The sequence below is a fragment of the Syngnathoides biaculeatus genome, chromosome 2 (assembly GCF_019802595.1).
Source record: "Syngnathoides biaculeatus isolate LvHL_M chromosome 2, ASM1980259v1, whole genome shotgun sequence".
Lineage (NCBI taxonomy): Eukaryota > Metazoa > Chordata > Actinopteri > Syngnathiformes > Syngnathidae > Syngnathoides > Syngnathoides biaculeatus.
Window position 1 is genome coordinate 17954767 of NC_084641.1, and position 21344 is coordinate 17976110.

The following is a 21344-nucleotide window of genomic DNA, read 5'->3' on the forward strand; positions in this document are numbered from 1 at the left end:
AAGGGTCTATTTCCACATTTGCACCAGTTCTTGCTGAAACATGCACCTGTTGGTCTTTGAAATAAATTCAGTAAAAAAGGATTAGAATGATCACTTATCGATAGGACATTACATTGTTTGATCCATTCATCAAAAACAAGTGGCGTAAAACAAAATGTACACTTTCCCCATCTCTCTGATACATTAAGTAAGGATTAAACATCATTTGAACTAATCTACTATCAAATTAATTGACAGCTATTTTGGTAATCGATGATTCATTTAGAGCATTCTTCAACTTTTAATTGTACAAATGCTCTGATTTCAGCCCCTTAAACAGTGAATATTCTGAAATCTCTCGTCCCCCATGAAAGCAAAAACAATTATCGGTGTTCAACCAGAATAAGAACATTTGATTTTTCAATGATCAACATTTTTGCTTTATTTCTGTAATGTTAAAGACCAAACCGGTAATTGAATAATAATCAATTGATAACCACAATAGTACTTGGGGAAAACGAGTTTGCAATAAACCTGAATGGCAAATAAATTTTCATCAGATTATTCAACTAACCAATTGAATAATTGACTAAAATATTCGTTAGTCGGTGACAGCCCTACTATGAATACACTTTGGAAAGCATTTTTTTGAATCGGTTCTTCACAATTATGATGCGGACGTGTGAGTGCTGTGTTGTTGTGTAGGGGTAATTAATGAAGTGGCCAGTGGGAGTCGATTCTGGAAGCACGCAGCGTATGTGTAGGAGAGGCAGTGTTGGAGTGTGCGTACGTCCTGGCGTAAACGTGCGTGAACACGAGGCGGTTAAACCCCTCGCCGCGAGATGCCGATCGCCGGCCCCCATGGCTCGAACCCACAAACCCTCGGCACATTCCCAAACATGCACTCAGGCATGCTCGGCGGACAACTTATGAAAAGCACATGGGAGGCAAATATTTCCCCGGTGGTACACTGGTCCAATTCATTCCTCTTTTAATCCGCTCTGCACTCTCTGCCTAAAGGCGTCTCGCTTTCTTATACAAGTCACTTATTGATTCAGGCCACTAAGTCCCAACAAGATCGAGCGCAAACTCAAAGTTCCAACGCAATGCATTCCATGACTTCCATTTGCTTGACTTTCCAAACAAAATTTCCCTGGAGGGATCAATTCCATGTCGTATCCTTCATTCCAGAGTCCGACAGAGAAGTCTAGATTGGAGTCGGGCAAACCTTTGTGCTCATTGGCCACATTTGAGTTTTAAAACAGATACTTTGGATGTGTCATTTGTAGGTGGTTTTTTTTTTTTTTTTTTGAGCGTACAAACTATCTGGAATTGTTTTAATAATAATGGACAAAATCTCTTGAATTTAAGTGGCATAGGGTTCAGTATCATGTCTTTCCACCCTTGACAGCTACTGTACAACAACTTTAACTCTTATTGTTTACGGGATTTTTTTCACCATTTTCCCAGAGACACATTTATGAGGTCACACCCTGATGTTGGACAAGAGGTTCTGACTCTCAGTCTCTGCTCGGTTATCAGGTTGAGATTAGTCTTGTCACTCAAGTTCATCCACACCAGACTTTGTCATCTATGTCTATGTGGACCTTGCTTTGTGCACGGATGCAGTTACGTTGGTAGAGGAAAGGGCCAGCTCCAAATTGTTCCCACAACATTTGGTGCATGGAATTGTCCAAAATCTTTGAGTAAGCTGAAGCAACCAGATATCCTCTCACTGGAACTAAGGTCCAAGCCCAACTCCACAAAAACAACCCCCCCTCCACCAAGTTTTATATTTGGCAAATGCAGTCAGACAAGTTACTACCAAAACCATCATTTGTCAGATTGGCAGATGGAGAAGTGTGATTTGTCACTCCAGAGAACACATCTCCACTGCTCTAGAGTCCAGCGGCAGCCTACTTTACACTCTTGGTGATGCAAAGCGTCGGATGCAGCTGATCAACCATGGGAAACCAATTCCATGAAGCTGTTCAACTACTGTTCTTGAGCTACTCTGAAGGCCAAAGCATAAAGTTTGGAGGTCTGTCGTGATTGACTTGGCAGAAAGCTGGCATCCTCTTTGCACTGCGCCCCTCACCATCCATCCCTCAACACGTTCTGCCACTTCTTGGCTGAGTTGCCGTCGTTCCCAAAGGCTTCCAAGTTCTTATAATCCATCGGCCACTCGACTGTGGAATATTTAAGAGTGGGGAAATTTCATGGCTGCATTTGTTGCACAGCTCCACCTTGAATTCACTGAGCTCCTGAGAGCAAATCATTCTTTCACAAATGTTTGTAAAACAGCCTGCATGACGAGGTGCTGGATTTTATGTACCTGTGCCAGGGGATTGTTGTTAGCGTGACTTTTTTTGGAATAAAATGTCCTAGAACACTAAAATGTTATCAAAATTATATTTTTTGGCAATGTAGAATAAACTGAAGATCAAAATGTGAATGAACTTCCCTCGAGCAGAACTGTTGCCAATTCCATATCGCTTCTGAAACCTTTCAGCTGCCTGAGGTCTGTCTCTGAGAACTGCTTCTGTTTATTAGTCTTATGCTGAGGTAGTGGCAAACAAGGAATGGGTCTTCTTCTTTTCCTTTCGGCTTGTCCCGATAGGGGTCGCCACAGCATGTCATCTTTTTCCATCTAATCTTATCTCGTGCATTTTCTTCTCTAACACTCACTGTTCTCATGTCTTCCCTCACAACATCTTCCTCTCGCTCTTTTGCCTGGCAGCTCCATCCTCAGCACCCTTCTACCAATATACTCACACTCTTTTGCCTCTGGACTTGTCCAAACCATCTAAGTCTGCTCTCTCTCTCTCACCTTGTCTCCAAAACATCCAACTTTGGCTGTCCCTCTATTGAGTTCATTTCTAATCCTATCCAAACTGCTCACTCCGAGCGAGAACCTCGGCATTTTCATTTCTGCCACCTCCAGTTCAGCTTCCTGTTGTTTCTTCAGTGCCACCGTCTCTAATCCGTACATCATGGCCGGCCTCACCACTGTTTTGTAAACTTTGCCCTTCATCCTAGCAGACACTCTTCTGTCACATAACACACCAGACACCTTTCGCCAGCTGTTCCAACCTGCTTGGACCCGTTTCTTCACTTCCTGACCACACTCTCCATTGCTCTGTATTGTTGACCCCAAGTATTTGAAGTCGTCCACCCTCGCTATCTCTTCTCCCTGTAGCCTCACTCTTCCCCCTCTACTTTTCTCATTCACGCACATATATTCTGTTTTACTTCGGCTAATCTTCATTCCTCTCCTTTCCAGTGCACTCCTCCATCTTTGTAATTGTTCCTCTGCCTGCTCCCTGCTTTCACTGGAGATCACAATATCATGTGCGAACATCATGGTCCAAGGGGATTCCAGTCTAACCTCGTCTGTCAGCCTATCCATTACTACTGCAAACATGAAGGGGCTCACAGCGGATCCCTGATGGAGTCCCACCTCCACCTTAAATTCTTCCGTCACACCTACAGCACATCTCACCGCGGCTCTGCTGCCCTCATACATGTCCTATACTATTTTAACATACTTCTCTGCCACACCAGACTTACGCATGCAGTACCACAGTTCCTCTCTCGGTACTCTGTCATAGGCTTTCTTCTCTAGATCCACAAAGACACAATGTAGCTCCTTCTGACCTTCTCTGTACTTTTCCACAAGCGTCCTCAAGGCAAATAATGCATCTGTGGTACTCTTTCTCGGCATGAAACCATATTGTTGCTTGCAGATATTCTGTCCTGAGTCTACCCTCCACTAGTCTTTCCCATAACTTCATTGTGTGGCTCATCATCTTTATTCCTCTATAGTTTCCACAGCTCTGAACATCACTTTTGTTCTTAAAAAAATAGGGATTAGCACGCTTTTCCGCCATTCTTCTGGACAAGCAAACAAGGAATGGGTATTTAATTTTTATTTTATTTTATTTTATTTTTTTTTAGCTGGGCATTGTGTTAGCAGTTATCAGCAAACCTTCTGAAACCAAATGTAACATTTTGGGCTGCCTGGTATCAGTGTTCCCGCAAATTCACAAAACATGATTGACACCTCGTCAGTCACACTTTTTGTCTGTGATTTGTTGTTTGTCGTCTTGCACGATGGGGTGACAAGATGGAGTCATACTAGGCTGTTTTTTCCATGCATTATTTTACTCATGTACAACTTTCATGTCATACTGAGTTTTAGCAAATGCAAAGTTGTATATGTTTTTTGCCTTCTTAAATTACAAAATTTCCCCCTGACGTGATTATATTAACATGAGTATATCGCATGTATTATTTAGCCATCTTGGGACCGGGAGACAGAACTTGAGGAGCAGGAATTTCTTGTTGAAATCTTGTTTCGTATTACAGTACACCGGGATACTCCTGTTACACGCCTATGCGGAGTGTAAAAATGCAATCGCAAGGTCATTGTGATGTTTTGGCTAACGCCGATGCAGCTCGCTGTGGATTCCAGCACGATTGTGTTACACGCCACAGAAGTGTCAGAAAAAGACATCACTCACTGATGCAGCAGTGTGTCATGTCCGTCAAGCAAAAGCTGCATAATTGAGGGGTGTTTTTTTTTTGTTTGTTTTTGCTGCGCGATGTAGCTAAAAGGGACTGTTGAAGGACAATGCAGGGCTGATGAAAGGCAGATGTGTGGAGTAAGCAATGCAAGCCTACGGGGTAATGGGTGGGACTCAGTGAGCTGCAAAACAAGCCCAAAAAGCCTACAGACAGTAAAAGTCCACGTGGGACTGGATAAGACTTTTATTGGGACAAAGGATGCGGTGACGCCAGACCATCTGTTGCGCAGGCCCGGTCCTCCGTTTTTGGGGTCCGGCCAGCCATTCGAAGCGGCCACAATGCATTGGCGCTGTCATCTATGGATTTGGAATAAATGCCCGACTCGCTGTTGACGGCGGTGTGTTTATGCATAGCTTACCCATTGACCATTTCTGGGTTCATCTACTGCTGTTGAGCTGCAGACGTCCTCCGGTGGCCGACGTTTTATCGTTTGTGTGAGAGGTCCCGCGGCAGGTATTATTGATTCGCAACTTTGAATGTTAAATCTCCTTAGCCACAAAAGCTGCATTAAGTGCACTTTGAGGATGACTCAGGAGAATGTCACAGTTTTTGACCACGTCCGCCCATCATAAGCTGCTTTGAGCTATTTTGGAACTTATAAATCATGCTTGGATGCACACATTTATCGTCATCATCTGTCAACATAGTTTCACACTAACTTTAGTCACAGAATGAAGATCCTTTGGAGCCGTGATTTGTTATCCGATGGTTCACAATGCAATCACTTCGCACTTCAGTAATGTAGTTACTGTTCTATTTATGGAGCCAATTTGTTTTTCTTGTTTCACAAGCAGGCTTAACGTGTCCATCATGGCCGCGGTGGTGAATAACAACCCTCTCAAACCCTCGGTCGTCGTTGGAGAGAAGGAATAAACTCTGTGTTTTGCTTTTTCTCGTTTTATTGCATCACTTCTCCTGAAAGGATGAGACTGGTTAAAGAATAAAAATGTCCACAGCACCTTAGATAAACAGTCCTTTTGTCCAGAGTGTCCAGAGGACATGTGGATGATTGAGCACAAATGTTGCTTCCACTCAGTCAGTCAGTCATTCGCAATCTTTTTCTACCAGGTAACACCTCAAAAACACAAAATGACCAACATTATAATACAAAAGCTGAGGTCCTTTTAGCCACGCCCAGAAATTGGAAAAACTGAACTGGTAAAAAACAGTTTCACGCTGAATCTCCGCATTTAGTAAAGACAGTCTTTTTACATTTTTAGCAAGCAGTGTTTAATGTCGCTTGAAACAAAACCAACGGTGAGGCAGGAATGCGTGGGGAAATCTTTAATATCCTTTTGCTTTTTTTTTTTTGCCCCTGGCTGCAGGCCAGCCATGAAGCTCTTCAGAAAGGATGATATCTCCACCAAGGACAAGGACAAAGAGATCCAGTACGAGGAGCCACCAGACGGTGGATGGGGCTGGCTGGTGGTGCTGCATTGCTTCCTGGTAAGGTGGAAACGAGTGATGGCTCCTGCCTTCATATCTGAGCTCAAAAAAAAAAAAGCTACAGTGGAGACCGCATGGAAAAACCCTTGATCAAGTTCAGCACCTTTCTGTGATCTTTTGCTCATTTGGGTTTCTTTTTCAGGTCAACGTTCTGGTGATGGGAACGTTGAAGACCTTTGGGATCTTCTTCTTGGCATTTCAAGATGAGTTTGGGGGCTCAGCGGAAAGCATTAGCTGGATTGGGTCCATCATGTCCAGTCTGCGTCTCTCTGGAGGTTTGGGAACACTCCTCATCTGTTCTGTCTTAAAACTGACTACACCTCCAGGAAATATCTATCTTCTTTTCCTTTCGCCTTGTCCCATTAGGGGTCGCCACCGCGTGTCATCTTAGATGAACGCACATTTGTGTGGCACAGTTTTACGCCGGATGCCCTTCCTGACCCAACCCCTCTGCATTTAGCCGGGAAGAGAAGCTTACAGCACCTGGTATTCCCAGGCGGTCTCCCATCCGAGTATTAACTAAGGGAAAACCCACTTAGCTTCCGAGATCTGACGAGATCGGGCGTTCTCAGGTTAGCATGGCCGTAAGCCTTCCAGTATATATCTATCCCAGTACCCATTGATGCAGGGGGAATACAGTATATAACTTCCCTGTTGCACAGCAAAAGTGTCCTGCCGTACATGCCAAACACATCCACCGCACTGCATGACGGGACAGTTAAAAAAGAGAGAGCATTTAAGATGACTACATGTCGAAAAGAGTGAAAATATATTTCCTGGTCTGGGATTTGCATCAGCGCCCTTGCCTTCACATTTTCCTCTCTTTGACTGCCACCCATCAGCTCCCATCGCCTCGGTAGCCTGCGCCAAGGTAGGAACCAGGGTGACGTCCATCACGGGGGCCGTGCTGGTCAGCGGCGGCTTCCTCATCAGCATTTTCGCCAACAGCGTGGTGTTCCTCTACATCAGCATGGGAGTCATCGTAGGTGAGCAGGAAACCTCCTCCACAGGGTTCCTTGAATGATGCTGTATGGAAGTAAATTAGTGCCACCAGGATTTGAATTTGAAATGTAAAGTCATCACATTTTCAATAGTTGCTACAATTCGCTGTCTGAAATTCTACTGGCCACAATTCGCCGTCTAATATTCAGCGTCTGTGCCACCAGGCAGGGTTACTTCAGGTCAGAACCGAACACCCAGCCAATTGCAGTTACGCTTTCTTAGTCACGTGACGTCACATACGTTATGACCTTAATATTTATTGCTAATTATTTTGCAGCCTCAAAAGCGATGAATTATGGGGATCCCACTTTTGGAATCACTACTCTAAGATGTCTTTTCTCCGCGTAGGAATGGGTTTCGCACTACTATACCAATCCTTCTCCGTGGTCACGGCGCTCTACTTCCGGAAGAAGTTGGCGACGGCGTATGCCATCGGGCGTTCTGGGATGGGTTTGACCTTTGCCCTAGCCCCGTTTACGCAGCTGCTTCTGGACCAGTATGCTTGGCAAGGTATGAGGGAAGATCGCTATTTTGCCAACAATACATACATTGATATTGTGAAGAAAAAAAAAAGATCCCATGGAAGATCCCATGCCATCACATTTTCAAAATATTTTGCATCATCGCCCCCAACGCCGCTGCCGTCAGCGATGAACAACGCTGATGGATGAACAACGCCGCCGTTGGTGGCGGCAATAAACGACGCCACCTACAACAGCGGACTCGGCCGCGAGTGACGACAACGCTGTAAAACGGCCCGGCTCGGCACCGCAATGAACCACCCCGGCCAAAGCCGTGATCAGCTCATCGCAGCCGGGCCGTGGTGTTGTCCTCGCTCACAGCTGAGTATGGTACATGCTGTCATACTGTCGGGGAGTCTGTTGTCAGTTAGAAGTGATTCACATATCATCTAAATATGGCTCAAAACGATAGGGTAATATTGCCCCAATCACTCGATTGTGAGATGTTCTCTTCTTGGAAAAGGGCTTCCATGTCAGAAAAGTCTGAATATCTCTGTTGTTCCTCACCCATAGCAGGTGCCACTACGTGTTTTCAACAGCGAATGTCCCAGTGTGACATCTCCTGATGACGTAGCAGGCAAAATGGCTACCACTTCGATGTCGAGTGAGATTTCCGCAACTTTGTGCATGGATGACATGCTCTCCGCTCATATTTATTTTTTCGGATTGACATTGAAGTGAATAAAGTTATGTATTTTTCATTACAATATCTATTTTAGAATGTTTATAGGTGTGTCACTTCGGCTTTAAGTGCAGCTGAATATTTTTGTAACCTTGGCTGGATCTTGCCAAATACTGCTACTACTCTTACTGTACTACTGTCCAGATGTATCATTAGCATCACAATCCAATGATCCATCCATCCATTCATCCTTTTTCTGAGCCACTTATCCTCATGGGGGTTGCGGGAGTGTTGGACCTAATCCCAGCTGTCATCGGGCAGAAGGCAGGGTACACACTGAATTGCTTGCCAGCCAATTGGCGGCACATGGTGACGGACCACAGTCGCACTCACAATCACACCTAAGGGCAATTTAGAGTCTCCACTGAATGCATGTTTTGGGGATGTGGGAGGAAACCGGAGAACCCGGAGAAAACCCACGCAGGCACAGGGAGAACATGCAAACTCCGCACAGGCAGGGGCGTGATTTGAATCCCAGTCCTCAGAACTGTAGGGCCAACTTTACAACTGCGCCACTGTGCCGCCTAGTGGCATCGTGTTTTTTTTTTTTTTTTCCAAAATTAAAACAGGTGTCACAAATGACATCCATAATATCGATATTCAATGCGTATGTATCAATACTATATCATACCAGGAAATGACTTGACAGAATTCAATGTCGATATTTTGTCTTGTCAAATCCTGCAGGGTAGCTCCGAATTTGCCGATGAGACTGCTAGTATCACAATACTGCGATTCCATGAAACAGACTACATTGGCAGAATAAGCATATCGTGGTACCGCTGTGATTAGCTGGGAACCAGTTCGGGGTGAACTTTGCCTTCTGCTCAAATATCACCGGGATAGGCTACAGCAATCCCGTGACCCTTGTGAGGATAAGCACATCAGAAAATGGATGGATTAAATGAAATGGTACCTTGAATCATGTATTTTATTTTTTTACGTGACCAAGCTCGTAACTCAGTTGACTCGTTGTTTCTACAGTTCATTGGTTATTTGGAAGGAAAGTGACACTCATGTATTAATAATGTATCGTGACAGAATTGGAAATATGCACATTATACACATTTGTTCTTTATCTTTTATTATTTGAAATGACTCTTCTTTTTTTTTTTGTCTTTCATACCCTTTCTATAAAGTGGAGGGAGAGTAGTAAAGTAAGAATTTCCTTGCCCAGTGTCAGCATTGTGTTTCAAGATAATAAACATCCTGGATCTTTTGGCTCTCGCGTGCATCCCCGGCAGGTGCTTTGCTGATCCTCGGCGGCCTGATGCTCAACCTGGTGGCCACCGGGCTCCTCCTGCGGCCCATCCAAGTAAAACCCCCCACCGCGTCCAGCCGCGCTTCCCCCAGCCAGAAGAGCCCCGCCGTGTCCCTCAAGAGCTCATCAGAGAAAGAAAACGGCAAAAGCTGTCTGAACGGCTCCTCGCACTTCTCCAACGGTGTCTCCAAATCGGACTCACTCCCACCCCCTCCTCGTCCTCCTCTTGAGGAGATGGAATGTACTCAGGAAATGAAGGAGCGTTTGGAGAACCTTGAACTGAACAGACTGGTCCTAAACGGCCATGAAACCCACCAAGACGTGGTTTTGTGTAAGCCCGCGGCCGATGGCCCGCTAGAGCTCAACGGCACCACGAATGGGTCCACCCCGGTCGGGCTTCCCTCCATCTGCGCCGGCACGCCGAGCGAGGAGAGCGCCCCGAAAGCCAAAGTACTTGATTTTTCCTTACTGAAGGACCCGTTCTTTTGCATCTACACGTGGTCTCTGGTTTTCAGCCAGCTGGCCTACTTCATCCCCTACTTCCATCTGTCTGCTCGAGCCCGAACCCTGGGTATTGACCCCATGGATGCCTCTTTTATCATCTCTGTGGCAGGTAAGGCCCACACACTGAGCACTCTGTCTCTTCATTACACACTTTAATATTACATTTCACCATGACGTAGGGTTGCTTGGTATATGCCGTGTTGTGAAGGTAGGTATTCTCGAAGTACGTCGTGAATTACGTCGAAATTGTGCACCATGTTACAGTGACTAATTTCTTTTTTTTTTTAATCCAACACTACATTTTTTTTGAGTACAGTTCAGTTATATTTAACTTTTCTGTAAAATGTAGCTACCTTTGAGCCTTTAGACAGTTTTAGGACATTCATTTTGGTACATGTGTTATTAAAATTGTGTTTTAAGTAATCCTTACTGAAGTACTTGGATAAAAAATAAATTAATAAAACTAACAAACTGACTAAAACTAACTATCAAACTAATTAAAACTACCTTACCCTATTTAAGCACCATGTTGTAACGTTCAAAACTTTGGCATGATGTCATAGTGACTGACAACATTTTTTGGGAATAAACCTCCACATTTCACATATTTTTTTTTACGTATTTTTATGTTCGTCTTGATGCTTGTACTTGTGGAGCTAAGAATTTTTTTTAAGTGGTAGTTGGTGTAAAAGTTTTCCAACCACTGCACTAGATTTGGCCCACATTTGGGGGTGTCAAACTGGCTGTAATTGTAGATCACATTGTAGTTATGATTTAGATGTCGAATATTCTGTGATTAATCCCAGAAATTCATAGCATCATGTTAGCGCTGCGAAAGAGGCTTACGATACCACCTATGAAGAAAAGAAATTGGCTTTTCGCCTTTGGTGTCTGTAACTTTCACAAGGAACACAAATTCAATGGATAATGTGAAAAGAGCCTTTTGTTTTGGAATAACACATTTTCAGTGGATAATTAAAGATGTGGCTGAGGGAAAAAAAAAAATCAAATAGCTCAGCTATGTCGATTTAGCTGAGTTATTGTCGACGACCTCAAAGCTCTGCTGGGACTCCCACATAAAAAAAGGAAAGAGGAAAAAAAAAGTTCCACTGAGAACCAAGTGATGTTTAAGACACAAACATCATCACATCTATAATGTAAATACAAAATAATTTGAGCAATGGATGAGCTGAACTGTAGTTTGCGTTGTTTTTTCATTTTTTTTTTTAACCAAAAATGGTAATCATGAGGATGCTAATGCAAATCCTGAATGCTAACTATTTAGGCTGATTTTGTTGTCTCAAATTCTGTACATTTTATACTATATACTTTAATTAAGGGAGAGAATAAACAAATAAATTAAAGAAAGAAAGAAAGAAAGAAAGAAAGAAAGATTTCTAAAATGCTGGCAGCACAGTGGAGCAACTGGTAAAGCGTTGACCTCACAGTTCTGACTGAGGACCTGGGTACGATCCCGGCCCCGCCTGTGTGGAGTTTGCATGTTCTCCCCGTGCCTGCGTGGGTTTCCTCAGGGCACTCCGGTTTCCTCCCACATCCCATGTGCCCTGCAATTGGCTGCCAACCAGTTCAGGGTGTACCCCGCCTCCTGCCCGTTGACAGCTGGGATAGGCTTCAGCACTCCCCGCGACACTTGTGAGGATAAACGGCGAAGAAAATGGATGGATAAGAATAAAATGCATGTCAGTCGTAGAAAAGAAAGAAAGAAAGACAGAAAGAAAGAAAAAGGAAACAAAAGATATTTTTCCGGTTGATTGCTTAAATACTCAATGAAATATCTACTGTGTAGGATATTCGATTATAAAAAGATGCGATGGGAATAGCCCTGGTGTTGACAAATGGGCTTCAGCCCTTTTTCTGGAATGGGACAAAGACTCCATCCATCCATTTTGCAAGCTGCTTATCCTCACAAGGATCGCGGGAGTGCTGGAGCCTATCCCAGCAGTCAACGGGCAGGAGGTAGGGTACACCCTGAACTGGTTGCCAGCCATTTGCAGGGTACATAGAGACAGACAACAGTCGCATTCACATTCTCAGCTACGGGCAATTTAGAGTCTCAAATGAATGCATGTTTGTGGGATGTGGTAGGAAACCGCTGTCCCCGGAGAAAACCCACGCAGGCACGGGGAGAACATGCAAACTCTACACAAGCGGGGCTGGGATTTGAACCCCACTTCTCAGAACTGTGGGACAGATAGTCTAACCAGAGGCTCTACCGTGTTGGTGGGACAAAGAGTCAAACACACAAATTCAAAATGACAACACTCTCGTGGAGCGAGAGCAATTTCAGCTCCTGACGTCACTCACTAGGCCACGCCTTCTTCAAGGCAGACATCCAAGACATCACTAATAGATTCCAGATGAGATGAGACTGCATAAAACCATTGTTTACATTCTCTTTTAATATGATCTAGAAGAGTCAGAGATCTACTTCGACCACCCTATTCCATATTTTAACGAAGATTAGCAATTGGGGAAAAAGGTACAGAATTTCCAATTTCAGTAGACAATACAGCAATGCGATACTCCCATGAACCCCACCCTTCACCTCACCAGTTTGTTTAACCTTCGCAAAAACTTACTCAAAAACTTTAAAGAAGAGGCGGCGACACAGAATGGGTGGGGCCTCGGGGGGAATTTCCTTGAACTGAGTGGAGTTCAGTCGTGCCTTGACTTATGAGTTCCATTTGTTCCCTGACCAGTGACCATGCTTGGAACCCAAAACACGTCAAATTACTTACCGCCTACTTAATTACTTACACATACAGTAGATTCGATGATGAAACTCAAAAGAAGACACAAGCTGCAGCAACAGTCATTTTTCGCAGAGGATAAATGCTGTATATGCCTGTGAGTAGTGTAATAGTGTCTGTCTGCATGTGTTGCTACCGTTTGTGTTCAGATATCAGTTGTGAAAAGGTTTCGAATACCTGCAATATCTATGCTAGTTTCATTAGGAAGTCTTGAGCGCCTCCCAATTTTTAAATACAGACACAACCTGTAACCGCCTTCGTTTTACAATAGGTTTAACGGTAAATTTCAGCTGGGAATGAAAATAAAGAGCCTGAAGCCTCTTTTTGACAAAATGTTACAATCTGCCAAACTGCTGCTTGCTGTAAAGTTCCCTGCCACCATCTCGCGCTTGTTTCATAAACTTTTGTTCACACAGCAAACAAACAAAAAAAAAAAAAATAGCTGAGCGATGGCTTGTACCTACAAACCCCCCCCCCCAAAAAAAAAATTTCAAATCCAGTATTACTGTATCTAAATTTGCCCCATTTTACACAAGAGCATTTTTGTAAGTACAAATGGCAAACATTTCTAAATCAGTCTGAAAGCTGATGTAAGAAATACCAAAAAGCGTGACTAAGTCACATTTCATTCAATAATGGGAGAAAACGCGGGTATTGCTGCGTGTGTTGATCACAATAATACGTTTCATAGTGCTTCAATAGTGATGTGGTGACTAGAAATTGTCACCTACTCCATTTCCATGGTTTTCTCCCCAACACTTGAGCGGCATTGAAAATGCACGGGCACCTTCGAAATAACCAAACAAGGGAGAATAAATGTGTCCTTCGTGAGCTGGAAGGAGGCACGACAAGTTGCGAAAAGAGCGACTTCATCAAGTCCTCCACCAACTTGGTGGCCATGAATTATTTGTGAGCTGCTCAGACTCTGCAGTATTATGCAATGAATGCGCTTACATAAAAGCTGAACTTTAGTCCAGTGGCCAGGGCGGGCGGGTTCACGCTCACACTATATTGTGAAAACAGCATGTGCGGTAGGACCAGTTGCACGCGTGCATTCTTTAAGAGCGCCTCGTCAACACGCTTGTTAATTATTCAACGGGTACATGTACATGATCAGCAACATCAGGCTGTTGTCTGTCTTTCACTTTCCAAAGTCAATCAGTAGCGGTAAAAATGAGTGGACATTCCTCCATCAATTGATCCGTCCGCCCACCCACCCAAACAGACTTTACGCGATCAGGATTTTTTTGGGCCGATCACTGATTAGCGGGTTAAAATAAATGCCTATATAAGGACAACGGGTATATTAACTCAACGGCTGTTTACAGTAAATACATATAAATACCTTGATATAGGCTACACACACAGGCACACACACGCACCTACATATAGTGCCTTGAAAAAGTATTTGCTCCTCTCCCGATCACATCACATACAAAGGTTTCAAATCCATCCATCCATCCATTTTCTTAGCCGCTTAACCTCACTTGGGTTGCGGAAGTGCTGGAGCCTATCCCAGCTGTCAACATACACACCCCGAACTGGTTGCCAGCCAATCGGAGGGCACATGGAGACAGACAGCAGTCGCACTCACAATCACAGCTACGGGAAATTTAGGGTCTCCATGTTTTTGGGATGTGGGAGGGAACCGGAACTGGAGAAAACCCACTGAGGCACGGGGAGAACATACAAACTCCACACAGGTGGGGCCTGGATTTGGACGCCAGTCCTCGGAAGTGTGATGCCAACGCTCTAACTAGTTGCTCCACCGGTCCACAGTTTCAAATGATTTCATGTTACTCAGCAAATGCTTAAGGCAATTTTCAAATGACAATTGAATTTATGAAGCCACAAAAAAAAAAAAAAATCCAAAACTTTGGAGGAATTCTGTCCTCCTCTTCTTTGCTGAATTGTTTGTTCCACCATATCGGAGGGTTTTCTAGCATGAAATCCCCGTTTAAGGTCACACCACAGATCTCAATTGGATTTCAATCCAGACTTTGACTTGGCCACTCCAAAACCTTAATGGTTTTTTTTTTAGCCATTCAGAAGTGAACTTGGTGGTGTGTTTGAAATCGTTGTCCAACTGCACAATCCAAGAGCGCTTGAGTCTGAGAGCACATACTGATTGGGTAGACATTCTCCTTCAGGATATTCTGGTACACAAGAGAATTCATTGTTCCATCAATCGTACTAAATTGTCCTGGTCCTGAGGCAGCAATGCAGTCCCAGGCCATCACATTGCTACCACCACGTTTCACTGTTGGCTTACTGTTCTCTTTATCAAATGCTGTGCCATTTTTACGCCAGATGTAACGGGCCGCACACCTTCCAAAAAGTTACATTTTTGACTCGTCGGCCCACAGAACTTTTCTCCAAAAGTCTTGAGGATCATCAAGATGTTTCTGGGTAAATATGAGAAGAGCCTTTGTATTCTTTGCTGATAGCAGGGTTTTTTGCCTGAGAGGTCTCCCATGGATGCCATTTTTGGCCACTGTCTCTCTTATATTATGAACTGAGATGTTTAGATGTTCTTTGAGGTTCTTTTGTAACCTCCTTGATGAGTCGTCATCACAATCTTGGAGGAATTTTAGTTGGCCATCCACTCCGGGGAAGGTTTGCCACTGTTCCCAGTTTTCTCGTGTTTGTGGATAATGGGTCTGACGGTGGTTCAGTGGAGGCCCAAAGCCTTGGAAATGGCTTTGGAACCTTTTTCCAGAATCCAATCACTTTTTTCTTCTGATTTCTTCTTGAATTTGCATAATGCATTGCTTCTTGAGATCTTGTAACCTACTTCACGTTCTCTGACAGGTTCAACGAATATGGTGGTAATCTGGTTTGAGTGTGGCTTGTGAAATTGAACTCACCTTCGCCAAATTTGCAGTTAGTCACAGTGACTTTGTGATTTAAAGGGAGGTTGGGGCAATTAGTTTTTCACAGAGGGTCAGAAAGGGTTGGTTATTTTGTACCTTAACAAATTGAATTGTCGTTTGAAAACTGCATTTAGTATTTTCTTGGGTTGTCTCTGAGTGATATTAAAATTGGTTTGATCATTTGAAACCTTTGTGTGTGATAGATAAGCAAAAAAAAAAAGAGAACGATTCGGAGGTGGGTAAATACTTTTTCATGGCGCTCTTTGTGTGTGTGTATGTATAGTCATTCATTCATTCACTCTTTCATCTTTCACGGGCATGCTAACGTGATAAAATTAGCATTCAATTAATAAAATAGCACAATTATTTGCTACTAAAATCAAGGAATTGCTATTGCACAGATTAATATTGTTTCAAAGAAAAAAATCAATGACACGATTATTCCAAATATTTACATTGGACTAATGTTGTAACAATGCACAATAATTATTTAAAGAATTTTAAAACCGCAGTAGCCCCACAACTTTTTAGCACCACTAACTGTTTCCTTGTGAATATGTAATTTGAAAGCACGGCCTAGAACAAAAACAAATTAGTAAACGTATCGCTCAGATTACACTTCTAGGAGCCACTATATATAAACACACCCACATATTTCCACTATACATTGTGTGTGTTGTAAGCGGTCAATGTCATCTGCCTAGAAACAATTGTGCATTTCAGTTTCACTGTTGCTATTTAACTTGGGCTTTTGTAGTATTTAAAGAAAACTACGCATGGCCGGTCATGTATGCCGTATTCCGACATCTGCTACAACAGCAATGACACAGTGGTGTAAAATGTGTAATTTTTGTCTTGCACTTTGTTGTACTCCTCACCCAACTTCAGCGATGAATATCGTGCTCATTAGCACGCAGTACTTGTCAGCACATTACTGGATCAGTCTACCAAAGAAGCTGCTGTGGAGGTGATAATTAGTGATTTCATGACGCAATGATTAGTGATGCTAGCGAGATAGCATGGCTAATCACAGATTGGAGCTGCAGAGATGCCTGCGTGACACAATCTCGTTTACGCTGAGAAAGTTTTGCACTGTTGACTCAAAATTGACTGCCGGTGTGAGTGCTTGTCCTTCCCCCCAGTATGCCTGCAACGCTAGTGAGGATAAACAGTACAGGAAATGGATGGATGGATGGATGGATGGATGGATGGATGGATGGATGATGGATGGATGGATGGATGGCTGGCTGGATGGATGGATGGATGGATGGCTGGCTGGATGGATGGATGGATGGGTGCTGCATATTGTCAGCAAACGCAACTCAACTAACGTCACAAACAGTAGCAGATTGGCCGATAGTGAACAATTATTCAAAAAAGAGACATCAAGAGAAACAACAAAATATCCAACAAACAGAATTCTACATTTTGTACCTATATTGAAAAATAGTTTTGCTTGAATAAAGTTAACAAACAACAGAAAATGTCATAGACTTGCTAATGTATAGTATCAGTGTCGTAGTTTTATAAACGTGAGCAATTTATTTCCTTATTTCATTAAATAATAATAAACTAATTACTTTATTAGAAATAATAAAATGAAGTAACTGATAGTTGTTAAATTAATGGACCTCTCCGATGGCGATCTTAGGCTCCGCCCCCTTAGCTATGTCCCACAAGCTTTCAAAATGGCGATTGAACAAAATCATGTTTGAAGTCGATTCTCTATCGCGTATTCCAGATAATATTGGGGTATGTTTTTTGCCAAATGCGTAAGACTTGTCCAAGAGAGTTCTACAGAGCGGTCTTAACTATTTCACGCAAGCATATGTACACGGAATTAAGACAGAGCAGGATGCAATGTCGGAGTTACAGCGAAATGTTGGCGATCGATGCAAAAAAAGTTTGACGCTTCACAAACATCATATTGAAATCCAACAGGATAAATAGTGGAATCGTACTGAGCATGTAAAGCAGGGTGAGTACTTTTTTTTTGAAAGATCACGAGTAATATCATTGTAGTCTTTAGAAGTGAGTGGGTGTATTCATTTGACTTGGCTCGTAATGGAACCCAGTGCTCTGTCTTAAAAGTCGCATGTGATACAAATAGGCATATAGATATTTGTCTTGCATGACATCGCACATTTACGTATCATTGACCCGACTCTTCAGCACAAAACATTAGATGCTTCATTCAGCAGGTCAGTGATACGCAAACAAAGTCAAATACAATGTATAAAGCATTGATAATAGTTAAATCAAACTCAGAGAAGATACTTCTCCCTCATTTACCTTCGAACATACAGCCTTGTGTTTGTTGATATTGTCCAAATTTAATTGTACGTGCGCTCTACCGCGAGCCTTAATCCATCGTAGACACTTTGTCGACTGTGTTTTAGGCTTTGGAAAATGAATCAACTGGGCCCCTTGTAACCTAGCAGGATATCTTTCATCAGAATTGCACGTTCCCCAAGCGCATCTGAGGACCATTTTGTTCGTAACTATTAACTTTTCCAAATGCACGCTACTGACAACCAGCATTGCTTGTGGGACAATACGGCGAGAGGGGCGTGTCAAGCCAGGGGTTACGACAATGCGGCTATCTGATTGGCTATTATTGTCCGAGTGATTGACAGGTCGGAAAGGTCCATTGTGTTAAAAGTCATAAATGTGCTTCATAGTCCAGTGTTCTTTTTCATTTGAGCACTTCAACATGGAAATGTGACCTTCTTCAGGCGCAGGCAGGCAGGCAGGAAATTGATTGAGTGAAGGGCTGAACGCATGACGCATGCCAGCCGCACACAACAACAACACAACTGTTTATCGCGGCTGTTTCATGGAAACCACTGACTCGGACCTCAATTGCTTCCTTCCAACTTCCATTCGGGCCTCTGACAAAAAGGAATTTCTCATTGAGATCAGTTAGAATTATAATGTTTAATTCCAGTGTCTTTTGTGAACTGTACAGGCAGCAATATTTTTAGATTATTAAAAGTAACACAAGTAATATAAAATATAATTGGAAAATTTGCCATGCCAGCACAACTAGTAAACACCATTATCATTTAATCAAGGCTGAGGGATTGAGAAACCAGGGGGAGTGGCTTGAATGAGTGTTTTAGCCTCCTTTCGTACGTTTCATTAAAGGTCCCCTTCCATCGCGTTCAAGAAATAAGATTTTGATGATCTTTGATGTGCTTCTATTGGGACATTGGGATTATTCCTATATTCATACACACTGAGCGGGTCGTCAGCCCTCGCGTCTGGCAAAGTTGTGTCGGCCAGCGCGACATCTCACCTTGGCTGCTTCCTTTGATTCCCTCCCCCCCATTTTAGCCTCTCCTTTCCACCCCTGAGACCCTCTGGCTGGCGACGCACGTCCCTTTGTTGTGCTGTCATTGTGAAGTGCAAGCATTGTAAGCATTGGCGTTCCAATAAAAGGGGACACGGGTGAAAATTCTATTCAAAATTGGGCATTGATAGATCAACAGTAAAGATGAGTCATTTGTAGTAACAGAATACATATTTTCATGGCGATGAAGTAAAGTTGGATCAGTTCGCACAGCATCCCCGAAGTGTGTGACTCCCCCGGGACCACCTGACTCGTTCGGCTGTGGCCCGTTTGTTCTGTCACGTTTCGTGCTCATGTGCGCTCGTAATGAGAGTGACTGAGTGCCACCCGTGCAACAAAACCGCCGTGCCATCATCTCTCTGCCAATGTGCCCCCGCCCCCGCCGTTGTCATAGAGGCCCATTGACTAAAAGGAAGGAAGGTCCGGTTCGGCCTATTCCGCAAGCCCACTGGAGCTAGCCACTAGTCGCTAAGCAACAGTCCAGTGAGTAAAGTTGCCGGTAACAAGCGGGGCTCCCCTTGGTCTGTGCGAGGCCGAGCGGCAGACGCTTTGCAGAGGAGCACTGAGGCGGCAGTGTAGACAAAAGAGGCCGTCCGGCAGAGCCAAGACCCGAGCCAAGTGCCTCCGCCAAGATGGGAAAAACCAAACAGCGACCGCTTATTATCTCCAGCTTCCATCTCGTGACTGGACGTCTATCAGGGAGGCGAGCAGTGGGCACCTTCTGATGCCTCCAACCTGCCCTTACTCTTTGAATAGGGACGGAAAAGTATTGATACCAGGTATCGGTATTGGGTCTCTTGGGTCTGGTACTTGTGAAGACCTCCGATGTCAGCGACTAATATTTGCAAGAAGACAAATGTGACATTGAGTAAGTCCTCCTCGCCAGTGTTCGGGACATTGGCGAAATAGGATGTGCGTCAGAAAGCGTAACTATTTGTCATTGTCTTAATTAAAGGTCTATTGTCATCCCTCTAAACATTCTAAAATAGATATTGAAATGAAAAATACATATAAGATTCTTCACTACAATGTCTACACGAAAAAAATATGAGCGGGGAGCGCGTCATCCATGCTCAATGTTGCGGAAGTCTCATTCAACATCCAAGTGGTCCCCATATTGCCTGTCCGTGACGTCACCCCAGACATTCGCCATTGAAAACACGCCCCTACTGTAGGACACGCCCCTTCAGACACACAAGCTCTTTTCAAAGAAAACATCTCACAACCAAGTGAAGTGGCCGGGGCAATATTACCCTATTGTTTCCAGACATATTTAGATGGCATGCGGATTACGTCCAAACCACTTCCTCGCCCTATTCACCTTCGCTCGGCAGTGATAAACGCCCACTTCCGTGGTGGAAATGAGCCACCCCGGCCGACAAAGCCGATGGCTGTCCTGTACGTCACTTCCTGCTTCTTCCCGAAAACAAATCCCTCGAGAGGATTTGCATGGTGGGAGTTACAATAAGCTGTATACGTCAAAATCATGTTTTATGGTGAAAAACGGCATGAGTCCATGTTGGCTGCCGTTTTTTTCATTAATAACATACTAAAAATCATGCATTTCATGACAGTGGCACTTTAAATTTTACGTATCAAAAGTGTTCCCTGCGAACCAGTTCAGGGTGTAATCCGCCTCCTGCCCGTTGACTGCTGGGATAGGCTCCAGCACTCCCGCGACCCTCGTGAGGATAAGCGGCTAAGGAAATAGTTGGTTGGTTTTATCAAGAGTAATAGTAATATCGGTACAGGTGGCTACTCAAGAGTGCTTAGTGTTGATGCCTTGCACCCCAAGTTTTTCACATTTCGCGATGTTCTTTAATCATTTGACACCTCACACCCTAATTTTTGGATGCCAAGAGGTGCATGCACATGCTTTCTACCTGTCAGAGTTCCAGTGGAATAAAGGCGTTCAAATTCATTTCATCCCAGTTGGAACAGGAAGAGCCGCGGGCGTTCGCCGACCCGCCGCGGCCAAAACACACAAACAAAATGTGCGCCTGCAAGCGGGAGATGCGCCGCGTCGCCATCTCAGGTCGGGACACAGCGACGCGGAAACACGTAAACACGACACAGCTGCCTCACCGATCCTCTTTGACCTCGCCGCGGACGTTCATTATGTAAGGCCAGCCTTTTATCCGCTGCTTTTAAACGCTTGAAGCGATCCGCGTGAACAAGCTGGGCCACGACCAAAGACAAACACCAGACTGGTCGCCGCTCGACGCAGGGGAGCAAATAGACAAAATACAAAAATCTATCTCCATTTTCTTTTAAATTCTGCCACTGATTTATTTTGATTGATAGAAACAAAATAGTTAAATAAACTCTCACATTTACATTAAACCCACTTTGCCAGCACCCATGTC

At 43.8% G+C, this 21344-nt stretch overlaps 1 protein-coding gene and 1 pseudogene across 1 annotated transcript in view; one reads left to right on the forward strand and one right to left on the reverse strand.

Moving 5' to 3' along the window:
* slc16a4 (solute carrier family 16 member 4) overlaps positions 1 to 21344 on the forward strand; it is a 47833-nt gene that overhangs the window by 14341 nt on the left and 12148 nt on the right. The window contains exons 5-9 of the mRNA XM_061838650.1: positions 5892 to 6012; positions 6155 to 6287; positions 6855 to 6998; positions 7363 to 7524; positions 9462 to 10091. Of these exons, the coding sequence (XP_061694634.1) occupies positions 5892 to 6012; positions 6155 to 6287; positions 6855 to 6998; positions 7363 to 7524; positions 9462 to 10091 (1190 nt within the window). The remainder of the gene's footprint in view (positions 1 to 5891; positions 6013 to 6154; positions 6288 to 6854; positions 6999 to 7362; positions 7525 to 9461; positions 10092 to 21344) is intronic.
* On the reverse strand, positions 6484 to 6602 carry LOC133497369 (5S ribosomal RNA; annotated as a pseudogene).